We start from the raw sequence: 13,071 nt of genomic DNA on the forward strand, positions 1-13,071 counted from the left end.
CTTCACCTTCATCTGCCTCAGTGCTGCAGTTTACCCAGTCAAGTGACCTCCTAGTGTCACCTACACTGCAATCGCCCTTCCTTAAAGACTGCTTCTCCCTTACGATTGATTCAGGGTCCGAACAGCCTTCCTCCAGTGAGGAGGAGTCTGAACTACAGGGTGATGTTTCAATACAATCAGAATTCCATCCTTGGAGTCCTGTCACCCGCGGGCACAGGAAAATTGTCTCAGACTACCCTCGAGACCCTGCCTCCTGGTGTGTTAACCCCTGGATGGCACCACCTATGCCTTTTCTACCACCATGGCAGTATTGGGCCCCATGGGCATCTTTCCCTTGGCAGCACACTCGCTATTCCAGTCCGATGAGACGCGAACATCCAAATCATATGACTCACTTGGCGGCTCCCTCCCATGCTCAGGATCAGTTAACTCCTGCTTCTGACCCAGTACCAACTGAAGTACCAACTGAAACAATGCCTGAAGAAGCTTTACTTCCCTCCCCTCTACCGCCCTCAGACGATTTTTCGAAATTCCAGGATCTCTTTAAAAGGGTTGTCAGCGAGCTTAGAATCAATCTAGAGGAAGTACTGGAGCAACAACATGAGTTAACGGACATCCTGCAACCCTCTTCTTCATCCAGACTGGCATTACCAATTAATGCAGCCCTTCTGGAACTTGCTAAGTCCATCTGGCAGGCCCCAGCCACAAGCCAGCCTACCCGCAAACAAGCGGACCGTAAATACTTCATTCCTTCTATGGGCTCTGAATTCCTTTTCTCACATCCTGCGCCAAACTCACTGGTAGTGGACGCAGCCAATCAAAGGAACAAACAACAGTATTTCCACTATTCCCCAGCCAACAAGGAAGGCAAACGCTTAGACCTGCTGGGTCGCAAAGTGTATGCCTCTTCAACCTTACAATTTCGAATTGCCAATTATACCGCAATTCTGGCAAAGTATGACCATAGAAACTATAACAAGTTCATTGACTTTATTGAACACATTCTAGACTACAAGAAACAACAGTTTTTACAGCTTTAGTTTCCGAGGGCCAAATCATATCACGCATGGCTCTTCAAGCAGCTCTGGATTCAGCCAATACTGCAGCAAGATCCACCGCTATGGTGGTGGTCATGCGCCGAGGTTCATGGCTCTCCTCTTCCCTCTTTCCTCGCGAGGTTCAGAGCACCATAGAGGATCTCCCTTTTGATGGTGATAAACTCTTTGCTTCCACCACTAATGAGATGCTCCACTCAATGAAGGACTCAAGGGCAACTCTTCGATCCTTGGGCATCCAAACCCCTACAACCAGAAGGCGACAGTACAGATATCAACCTTACCACCGTCCACGCTACCCCCTATATACTCAGCATTTCCTAAGATCTCAGGATCAACAACACCAACGCCAGAGATCCAGATACCAGCGGCTTCGCCCCAATTCCTCTGGAATGCCCCAACTTCCTCCAACTAATAAGCAGATTTGAACCTTTGGTCGAGGGTCTCCTAAACATCGTCCCAACTTCAGCGTTTGCACTGCCTACAACTATCTTTGGACACCACCTACAGCCATTTTTGCACCAATGGCAGAATATTACCACCGACAAGTGGGTTCTAGAGGTCATCACAACTGGGTATTCTATCCCATTCCTCTCCTTACCTCCCACCCATCCACCCTCCCCATCCCTCTTCAGGGACACCTCTCACGAGCCACACCTCCAGCAAGAAGTACAACATCTCCTTCACCTGGGTGCTATCGAACTTGTGCCCGAATGCCACAAGGGGAAAGGGTTCTACTCCCCTTATTTCTTAACAGAAAAGAAAACTGGAGGATGGCGACCAATCCCCGACCTCAGGAGGCTCAACAAATTTGTCAAAAAGCAAAAGTTCAAGATGGTTACTCTCACCACCATAATTCCAGCCCTGGAGCAGGGCGATTGTTTTCCAACCCTCGACCTACAAGACGCCTACTTTCACGTCACTATCCACCCGGCCCACAGACGTTTTCTTCGTTTTACCCTCAGTTCAATGCATTTCCAATACAGAGTTCTACCATTTGGCCTTTCCACTGCCCCTCGAGTTTTCTCCAAGCTCCTAGCGGTAGTCACTGCCTACCTCCAGGAAAAAAGGAGTCATAATATTCCCTTACTTCGACGATTGCCTCCTGAAGGCCTCTACATTCGACGAGGCCCTCTGCTTCACACAAATCACCATCGAGTACTTCCAATCCCTGGGCCTGCAAATAAACGAAAGCAAATCCACATTAAGTCCTACCCAGCACCTGGAGTTTATAGGAGCGAGCCTCGACTCCACAACCGGACTGGCATCTCTCCCACCCGACCGATTCACTACCATAAAACTGCTGGCTACAAGTCTTCGCAACAGTCCCCGGGTCACCGCCTGAGACCGCCTCCAACTACTAGGGCACATGTCCTTGTGCACTTTTGTGGTCCAGAACGCACATTTCTACGTGAGGTGCTTCCAAGCTTGGCTGGCCATGGTTTACAAACCAAACGTGCACTCACTAAACAAACAACTGGCCATACCCTACCGAGTCAAAGACTCTCTCATATGGTGGACAGTCCCCTACAACCTCTGCTCTGGAGTCTTCTTCCTCTAGACCCCCCCAACTCTGATGATGGCGACCGATGCATCCCTCACGGGCTGGGGGACCCACATCTCTCACCAAACAGTCCATGGGCTATGGTCTCATTCCGAGACCTCCCTGCACATAAATGTTCTAGAACTTCGAGCTATACGGAATGCCTGTCGCTGCTTCCTTACACTAATCAAGAATCAGTATGTACGCATAATGACAGACAACATTGCCTGCATGTTCTATGTAAACAGACAAGGAAGGGCTCGTTCCCACTCTCTTTGCTCAGAGGCCATAAAACTCTGGAATTGGTTCCTTGCGAACCACATCTGCATATCAGCTGTTTATCTCCCAGGGGTGATGAACACCACTGCCGATGAGTTAAGCAGACGTTTCCCTTCGGAGCACAAGTGGGAGATAGATGAGGGAATCATTTACAACATATTTCGAACTTGGGGTCACCCAACTATAGATCTCTTCGCAACCGCGAAAAACACGAAATGCCTCAATTTTTGCTGCAGGGCGGGACTGGGCAAACACTCCCTCGGAGACGCATTCATGATCTCATGGCACTGGGACTTAGCTTATGCATTTCTCCCAATACCATTGCTCAACTGGGTCCTCATAAAGATACGAACGGATCTTGCCGGGGTGATCTTGATCGCACCTTCATGGCTGAGACAACCATGGTTCCCTTTCCTCACCAGAATGTCAATTCAACCACCGATCTCCCTGCCTCTCATCCTGAACCTCTTATTACAGCAACACGGCCGGCTTCTTCACCCCAATCTCTCCATGCTTCATCTCAAAGCCTGGTACCTGCATGGTTCTCCCAACGAGAACTAGACTGTTCCGACCAAGTTCAGAGGGTACTTCTACACAGCAGAACACAATCCACCTGTGCCACCTATCTCCGAAAGTGGAAACGATTCACAAAATGGTGCTCAACTAAACAACTGTCTCCTACCTCGGCACCTCTTCCCTGCATACTCGACTATCTATTGGACATTAAGCAATCCGGCCTTTCCTTCAGCTCCATCAGAGTCCACTTAGCTGCCATCACAACCTTTCATGGTACAGTTAACAATACCTCGGTCTTCACTCATCCCATCACCAAGCGTTTCCTGAAGGGACTCCAAGCCCTATATCCAGACATTAAGCCACCTACCCCTCCATGGGATCTTCACCGAGTATTGTCCTGTTTAACTCATCAACCCTTTGCGCCCTTAGCCACCTGCTCCCTCTTGCACCTCTCTATGAAAACAGCCTTTTTGGTGGCCATTACCTCTGCCAGACTGGCAGGTGAGATAGCAGCCTTTATGGCAGATCCACCATATACACTCTTCTTCAAGGACAAAATTACTCTACGCCTACACCCAAAATTCCTTCCAAAAGTTCACGCTTCATTTCACATCCATGAACCGATACATCTACCAACTTTCTTTCTGAAACTACATGCAAACTCCTTCGAAGCCACAATGCACACACTTGATGAGCGCAGGGCCTTATCCTTCTATTTGGACAGAACCAAACCCTTCAGAAACTCTCCTAGACTCTTTATCTCCATCACAGAGCGCTCCAAAGGCATGGCTATCTCTACCCAGAGACTTTTGAACTGGATCTCCAATTGCATACGACTCTATCAGATAAAAAACGTTACACCTCCAGCATTGATCAGAACACATTCCACTAGATCTGTATCTACCTCTGTAGCCTTCTTACGTAAAGTACCATTGTCTGACATTTGTAGAGCAGCCACTTGGTCCTCCGAGCACACATTTGTCAAACACTATGCCCTTACTCAGGGCCCTCTCTCTGACACTCGATTAGGCAGGGCAGTATTATCTACTGCATTCCTGCCAGACCCAAAGTCCCTACCTCCTTGAGATACACTGCTTCGAAGTCACCTAGAGTGGAGCACGCACAGGGACATCTCTCGAAGAAGAGGAGGAGGTTACTCACCTTGTGCAGTAACTGACGTTCTTCGAGATGAGTGTCCTTGTGGGTGATCCACTACCCACCCTCCTTCCCTCTACTTTGGAGTTGGGGTAGCCTCCGTTGTAGAGAAGGAACTGAGGGAACTGGCCGCGCATGATCACTAGAGGCATACTCAGAGCGGGGGCCAGGCTCTGAGCATGCGTGGCCGCTACGAGTACTGCCGCAGAAATCTCCGATCAAAGGCGCAGGGGCGCACCGACACCTAGAGTGGAACACCCACAGGGACACTCATCTCGAAGAACGTCAGTTACTGCACAAGGTGAGTAACCTTCTCTTATTACAAAGATAGGTGTTTCAATAGGAGTAAAGAGCCTTGATAGCAACATCTTTACCTTCATTGAAGGACTTAAATATCTATCAAGGGGAAGAAAATCCTAAAGTTGTGGTTCATCAAAGAAGGTTGACTCGCCTCCCATCTTGAATTATGACAAAGTCCAACAGGCCCAATCCTAGTGATCTTCTCTACAATGGTGTGTGGATGTTAATTATGTCATTACAGCTGCCCAATGACCAAAGCATTAGAAGTTATTTCTCACTGTCTCTCTTTTTATATAGATTTAATGGTAAATTGTATGCATAATGGTGTTTGGCGCTTTTATATGGGGCCAACATGATCTCACTTTATGTTCCTATGTGATGTTCCCCACACGATGGGCTGCTGTCATCACCACTACTTTCTTCACTTAGGAAAGAAAGAAACATCCCATTCCCAGTACAAGTAGCCCCTGTTGCCTGGCCAGAGTGTTTTGAGGTAGTAAGCAAGTCCTTAGAAACCAGTTTCAGTGGAATGTAATGAAAACATACACAGTATGTTTTAAGAGCCAGTTTCTTTGGATACTTCTATCCAGACATTTTTAAAGATCAGATATACTCTCACTTCGATAAGACGCCTTTCTCTTTGATTCTCCTGAGTTCTATTTGGATTATCAATTTTTCTATTATAGCAAGTCATGAAGACGGGAGTGTTATTAATTCTCACTTCTTCACTAATCTACAAATTCGGTAGTTCTAAAAAAAAAACAACCAGTGATGTTACTCTATTTCCCCCAAAAAGTTTTGTTAGATGTTACTATGGCATTCTGCTCATTACAAAAATATAAAATATTTTGAAAAACATGCTACTACGATGTATTAAACTCTACTTAATAATGTTAATGGACACAATACACCATAATGTAGTCTTTTATTGTAATATGCAAAATTTGTTAATCTACTTTGCATTGCCCATTCATTTCTGTGGTTCTGTTATATGTAGTGTCTATGTCTTATCCATATTTGTGTGGTGTTGTCTTTGTATGTATCTAATTTATAATCCAAAATAAGTAAATATTTCAAACAAAAAATCCTTTAGAATTTTTCAAAGTGGCCAAATGTCACACTAAAATAAACTAAAATACAACCAAGTTTTAGAGTTTTTTCAGGCTCTTTGACTATTGAGTGTACAAACCAATTTGCGGGACTTGGTTTTTTTAAGCCTGGACAGACTAACTGGAGGGAGTACAGTACATTGAAATAAATGCTAAGAGTTATATTAGCAGTATTTATGTTTGTTTGGTTTTGTGTAAGATATAAAGCGAGATGTTGGTAATATTTTGCAGTAATAAGTATTGTCTCTTAGAGGCTTTTTTGGTTCATTTTTAGTCAGATATCTGTCTCTGATACACTCTCAGAAGCTGTGCATCTACTTTGATGCACATGAATAAATCCTGTTTTTCCTATGTGTTGTTAAATGCATGCATCAAGAGATGATACCGTACTTGAATGTCTAGTTTGACTCATCTTTCAATGGCCAGGGAAAAGAATCTTTAGCTAGATTGTTTATTGTTTGACCACAAGGGCTGTACATTTATGTATTTTGTGAGCACTGTATTGTATTATAGTGATCCTATACATTTTGTTGATTAATAGTAACTCAGTGATAATCCCACTGTAAAAATTCTTATCCTGATGTGTCCTTCCCATTTGAAGACTTATAACACTAAGGCCTGGTCTACACGGGAGGATGTCGATCTAAGATATGCAACTTCAGCTACGAGAATAGCGTAGCTGAAGTCGACATCTCTTAGACTGACTTAGAATCACTTACTTCGCATCTTCGCTGCACAGGATCAATGGCCGCCGCTCCCCTGTCGACTTTGCTTCCTCCTCTCGCCAAGCCAGAGTTCAGCAGTTGACGGGAGAGCGATCGGGGATTGACTTATCACGTCTACACTACACACGATAAATTGATCCTTGATAGATTGCTACCTGCTGGTGGGTAGTGTAGACATACCCTGAGCTACTGTCAAGTACACCTGACCATCAGCATTTCCCATATCAGTACTGTAATGATTCTCAGTGCATGCACATATGGATTTTTGTATTCCACATAAATTCTTTCACCGAAGTTAGAGAAAGCTAATTTGGACCATTTTGTATGCAATCTCTACTTCTCACACATTTCCTCCCCTTCTTTCCGCTCCTCATGTTGTCTCTTTCCCTCACACCACTTAAATAATAACTAGGATTGTCTAAATTATTTGTTGTTTTAATTCAGTAGAGGATGCCACTGGCAAAAATTTTCTGGGTCTAAAGGGTGGTGCAACTCGTGGTGCTAATAATTCTCAGGATGTAAAGTGTGGTGGAGCAAAGATAACTTTGTTTCTTTGCAATCCTCAACTCTTTTAAAAATACCTATCTTGGAGTCACAAGTTCATTTTAATCTGCATTTTGCTTTTCAGCATATTTTTTAAATACATGTGTTAGAACAGTTCATCCTGGAAGCAGGTTTTATAGTCCTCCTTGCCTCTTTGAAATATGTTTACCAATAGTTTGTTTTTAAAATACCTTTCTCATGTTTTTGAAATACCTTTCTCATTTCCAGTGAAATGGATGTTGATACATATTTAATATCTTCTCCAATAGCCTGCTATATATTCTGTGTCTTCTTCATTTTCCTTTTGGTCTTGCCAGTTTAATTTTAAGTGCAAGGTCCTGCAAGTTTGTTTTCTGTTTGTAGTGTGTGTTGCAAAGTCTGTTGCACAGTCCAACAGCAGTTTGTCTAGGTCATATGCCTCAGAGAGGATTTTATTTCAGATTCTGTGCCTTCATTTTTGGACAACAGTTTTTTTGATTTTTTTTGGCAGAGTTTGAATTAGTTTCTGATGGATGCAGCTGTGAGTAGAGAACTGGGAGTGGTAAATGTCTCAGGTGATTTTTTTTTGAGTTGGGAATTTTTGACAAATTGTGAGCATGTCTTTTATGAATCGAAGAAAAATGGGTTTGATTTTAAAGTTATTTGATTTTAGAATAAATGATGTAAATATGCACTGAGCAGGGGGAAGAAGATGAGTTGCAATAGTTACTTGGCTACGGTAGCCCTAATGCTGTTGTGGAGCCATTTTGCTACTGTTTCTTTGGCTGCCTACGGAGAGTTATTCCATCTCTCTGCACCAATCTCCTTTACTTGGTTTGACATAGAGTCCAGGATTCACCTCTTAATAGATTAAGCTAACTTGAAAGATACTCAGTGTTCACAATTTTTCATGCAAATGTGGGAATCGTAGTATCAGGTCTGCGGTCTTTCTAGGACAATATACTATATTTAACAGTGGCCAGTACCAGATGCTTCAAAGGAAGATTAACCTCCTTCCTAAAAACTAAACAAATAAAAAGCCCCTCAAATGAAATAACCTGAATCTAAGGGATGTTTCTTTCTAACCTTCTACATTCTGTGTTTTAAAAAATAAATAAACTGTGCATGAGAGACTCATGAATTTCAGATTATTTTTATACTACCAATCAGATATATTGAAACTTTTTTCCCATTGGTTCATAACTTTGTGAGTCTGTGTTCCCTTTAGGCTGAAAGTTATGACACAAAGTCTGGCCCTGTTTTGTAAATGAAAATAAATGAATTGAAATGTTTTGCATACAGATAAGATCAAGTAAATGGAGCACTTCTAACAAATGTGGATGGTGGATGAAATGGAAAGATTTTTATGAAATTCAGAAGACGTTATTTTACATATACAAAGGGAAATCTGTCCACAACCCACATTGAAAGTATGTTAGATTCTGGTGCAAACTTCAAGTCTAGAAATTCACTTTCTGGGGTTAAAAAGATAAGTGTGATTTCACAGCTTTCAGCATTTTGAATGCTACACAGTTTAGTCTCATGGTGCTTATTACCCATTGAAAGTTTTAACATTACGTTTGAATTTTCCATACTTTTGTGGGTATAAGCAAAAGTCTTAATTTATTTTAAAATGAGTATAAAAAGGTTTTTTTCTACTTTATTTTTCTACTTGAAGTAACGTGAGATTGAATATCTTCAGTGTATACTTATTCATGTATATGTATCTACACTGTGTGTTTATATATACTGGACACACACAAGGCATGAGAGAGAGAGAGACATTGCCATAGATTTAAATCGGAGTTAGATCAGGACCTTAGGGACCACCCGTCATTGTATTATCTAAATACTGATATTGAAAAAAATAAAGGGCTTAAAAGACTTACAGCAAAAGGTGAGCTTTGCTCTCACTTTTCTGGAGGTTAGTTGATAAATATTCATTCTGTATGTTTTATTGCATTATGAGAGAGTTTGAAATAAGATGAAAATTTCTGCTTGCCTTCATAGCACACAGTCTTCATTTAATTTGAGTAATCCTTTTACTAAACATAAATATTTTAAAGGCTGTATAAATTGATGTATGCATTCTTTTTCAAGAAGGAGAAAAAAATATTTGCATCAACAAATGTACACAGATTTCTAAATGCAAATTATAGTATTCAGACATTTTGAAGTTAAAAAAGGAAGTAACAGCCTTCGTTGTAGAGAATGTTCATGGTGATACTATTTATTGTTATAACTGCAACTATTGTGTATAGCACCATTTTAATCTACTACTCCCATGTACATTAGTAAAATCCAAAAATAATTTACCATTTTAATTTCAGTTGCCTCTTTCCTAGATGTGTTGAGTTTACTCTCGAACCATTAGTACCAGATTTATTTTGTTAGGTTGTTACAGTTCTGTGTTTTTATTCTGTTACTACTTAGTGTCATGATTTGAAGAATGGAACATGGGCTGTTGTTTTATGTGGTAATTTTTCTTATAATCTTTTGGCAGTAAACACTTTATTTTATAAATTATTTGCTTTTTCCAGAGGCAGATTTCCCCAGAAGGATTTGGAGGCACTGTTTCCTGGGATGAGTGCCGATTTCACTAGTGAAAACTTCTCTGCTGCATGGTATTTGATAGAGAACCATTCAACAACAAGGTTTGTGGACAATAACAATGTTTTTGAAACATCCGACAGTATTCGTATTGTTACTGAACGTCATAGATATCAATGGTGGTAGTAGTGGAAGAAATGTTGTTTATACTACAGTAATGTCCAGAGTCCCTAGTCCAATTTGGGCCCCATTATGGTAGGCAATGTACAAACACATAGTACAAAACAGTAGGGCTTTAATCAGCAGGCAGGTGAAATGCGATAATAGAAAAAGGTAGGACCCTCCAGTGAGATTCATGGGATGAAGTTCTGGAAATTTTTGCCAATGACTCCATCATAATGCTTAGGAACAACAACTTCTAGCTTTTGCTTGTGTGCAAACCTTCAGAATTGTGTACACAGAACTTGCTCTCATAACCACCTAATTCAAAGCCCATTGAAATGAGTGGAAAATTTTTCCTGATTTCAATAGAATTTTGGTCAGGCATGGGATTGTGGTAGTTACATGGATACATTATGTACATACACTTTTGCATAAGCAACTGAACATGCACAATTCTGCAGTTTTTGACTACAGTAGATTTAATGGAGGATGGAGCACTGTTTAAAAAAATGTGAATTTTAATATTCTTGTAATGATGTTAGCTTAAAACCAGGCACTGAAGTAAAGACTTCATTTGGTGTAGTAATTTTCTCTTGCATTTGAGTGGTAGACCGTGTTCAGTTTACCAGGACCCAAGAAGGCTATGACCACTTTAAATGAAAAGCACACAGTTGTTTAGATGGTCATAGAATACTTTTCATTTACTCCTGCATCAAAACTATGACTGAAAGATCTCTAATTATAAGACAAAAGAGCTGCTCCAATAGCAAGGGAACGGTATGTTCCAATACATGTGTAAGAGGAAGAGTGTATTTGAAATAACAGTAGAGGGAGGAAAAATTACTAAAATGACTTTTCATTATTTGTCTAAGCTCTCTGAGCCTGATTCTGGCATCGTTACTTACAGTGAATAGTAACTCAGTGGATCCACTCATTGTAAAGATTGCAGACTTGAGCCCTAAAATAGGTCTTTGTGGTTATCATTCAGGAACTAACAAGACCAGGAATCTATCTTTTGGTTTACCAGGATTTAGCTGGAATGTAAGCAACAGAATAAATCCACAATTAACTCTCCAGTAAAACAGTGTGTCGATAAATAAAATATTGAAATTGTGTCCATGAGTTGAAAACATAAATAACTACATAGACAACAACGGAGCTTGACATAGACTTACTTTCTTAACTGTTTCACATTGTTGTGTTGAATCAGTGCCTAGTGATGCATTCATGTGTGAAGCCTCGTATTAAAATGGCATGTTGTTACATTTTTCTGCCCATATTAACTCAAGGCATGGAATCTCTCTTTGGAAAATAATTTGTCACAACTTTCTACAAAACCGTTCTTGTGAACTTCAAGTTATTGTTGTATAGCTTTCTTTATTTGCTTATCCCATTAAGCTGTTTTTTGCATTGGGTCCACTGCTCTGGACTGAAGCCATAATTCGTAGGTATTTCTGTTCAAGCCAATGGAACGGGGGCAGAGTGCACCGTTATTTTGTATTGATTTATTTTTAAATAGAAAGCACTTTGTTTGCATGTTTGCTGAACCAACTCATCATAAGTATAAACCAGGAACAAGGGTAGGGCAAAGTGAAGGAAAACTGAAAATATTTAAAATGGCAAAAATGCAAATATTCTTTCAGACTAGTTACAACAAGGAAGACTTGAATGATAGATTTAGTGATGTTTCAGAGGTGATTATAGATTAATAGACAAAGTTGCAGATTAAGGATAATTCTGAGTCTGCTGGATCTTTAACTATTTTTCCAAGGCTAGAAATTTCAGAAACATGGGACAAAGAAGACATTACCCAGCTGGAGCAGAACATCAGAGTTTCAGATATTAAGTACTAGGAAGTTAGGGGGTGTTTTTGATAGAACAAGTACATAAATGAGAACTAGAAGACTTAAGAGTTAATTAAGAAGGGTAGACATAATCAAGGACAGATCCATGCCTTGAGTTAATACTGGAAGAAAAATGTAACAAGATTCCATTGAGTAGGCTTTCATCGACATAGAAACGATGGCGCACAAGGTTGGGATTTAGTACTCCTGACACCTAACTTTGCTGCTACTTTATTGTGTAACCTTGGGCAAGCTAGTTAAGGTAAAATTTTCAAAAATGCCAAAGTGATGTTTAAGTCCCACTGCAAGTCAGTGGGATGTAAGTTGCTTTGTCATTTAAGGTTTTTCAAAATTTTAGCCTTGTCCTCTCTGTACCTCAGTTTCTTCAGCTCTAAAGTGGAGAGAATACTCATCCCATTTTGTAAAATGCTTTAAAATTTATTGATGAAAAGCACTGTGTAACTACTAGGTGGCATTATTTTGGCCCCCAGGTACCTTACTTGTGCTGTTTTGTTGTTTTTTTCAGAAGAGCACAGCATATCCTTAATGTCCCTACCCTTTATTTAACCCCAGGTAGCAGGAACTCTGAATGTGTGGAACTTTGATGTTTTGGTTAGCTTATGTATGTTTTTTCCTTGAAGGAAATTCAGATTTTTTTCACCCTAAAATTATTTTCCTGACAGAACAACATAACAAGTATAAACAAATTCTTCAGCCTTCATATTAATTTATCAGATAACAGGGAAACATTAGTTAAAAGAGAGCAGAACTGATTTTGTTAAGCCCAGCACTCTGAAAATGCTGCTAGTAAGAAGTTCTTATTGTACACCCAAATAGGCCATTTCAGACAGCGAGTAATATGATTTCCGACCAGCAAATGGAAACGAGAAATAAAGCAAAACATTGTGACATCATCCCTGTATAAAGGGAAATGCCTTTGCACAGTGCACCCGTGCTTTCCTGTCTCACAGCAGGTGGGGATCACTTTCTGACTGACTGAGCTCAAATTACTTTTTAGTTTGTTCTTTCAACAAATCTTTTACTAACGCTTTTAAACTGACAGAGTTTTTGGTGCTATTGTGTTAGGTGTATCCGCATTGGTGGCTTTTTTAATTTCCATCCTTCACTGTCGTCTTGAGCAGTCGTTGTTTAAAAAAAATTGAAATATCTTTGAAAAATCACACTTTTTTCTAATTATAATTGGTATTTCCATGCTTACTAATGGTGGCTGATTAAGTAACGTAACGTCCCTGAATAGAAGAAACAAATAGTATATGTGTAGTGGTTAATCATGAATTACAGATATTATTA

The 13,071-nt window shown here is 40.6% G+C and overlaps 1 protein-coding gene across 7 annotated transcripts in view; it reads left to right on the forward strand.

The window, feature by feature from the left end:
- The window catches only part of EXOC2 (exocyst complex component 2), a 194,434-nt gene that overhangs the window by 37,247 nt on the left and 144,116 nt on the right, over positions 1–13,071 (forward strand). For all 7 annotated transcript variants that reach the window (XM_030552298.1, XM_030552297.1, XM_030552295.1 and 4 more), the window contains one exon: positions 9,745–9,858. In XM_030552298.1, the coding sequence (XP_030408158.1) occupies positions 9,745–9,858 (114 nt within the window). The remainder of the gene's footprint in view (positions 1–9,744; positions 9,859–13,071) is intronic.

This window comes from Gopherus evgoodei, chromosome 2 (assembly GCF_007399415.2).
Source record: "Gopherus evgoodei ecotype Sinaloan lineage chromosome 2, rGopEvg1_v1.p, whole genome shotgun sequence".
NCBI lineage: Eukaryota > Metazoa > Chordata > Testudines > Testudinidae > Gopherus > Gopherus evgoodei.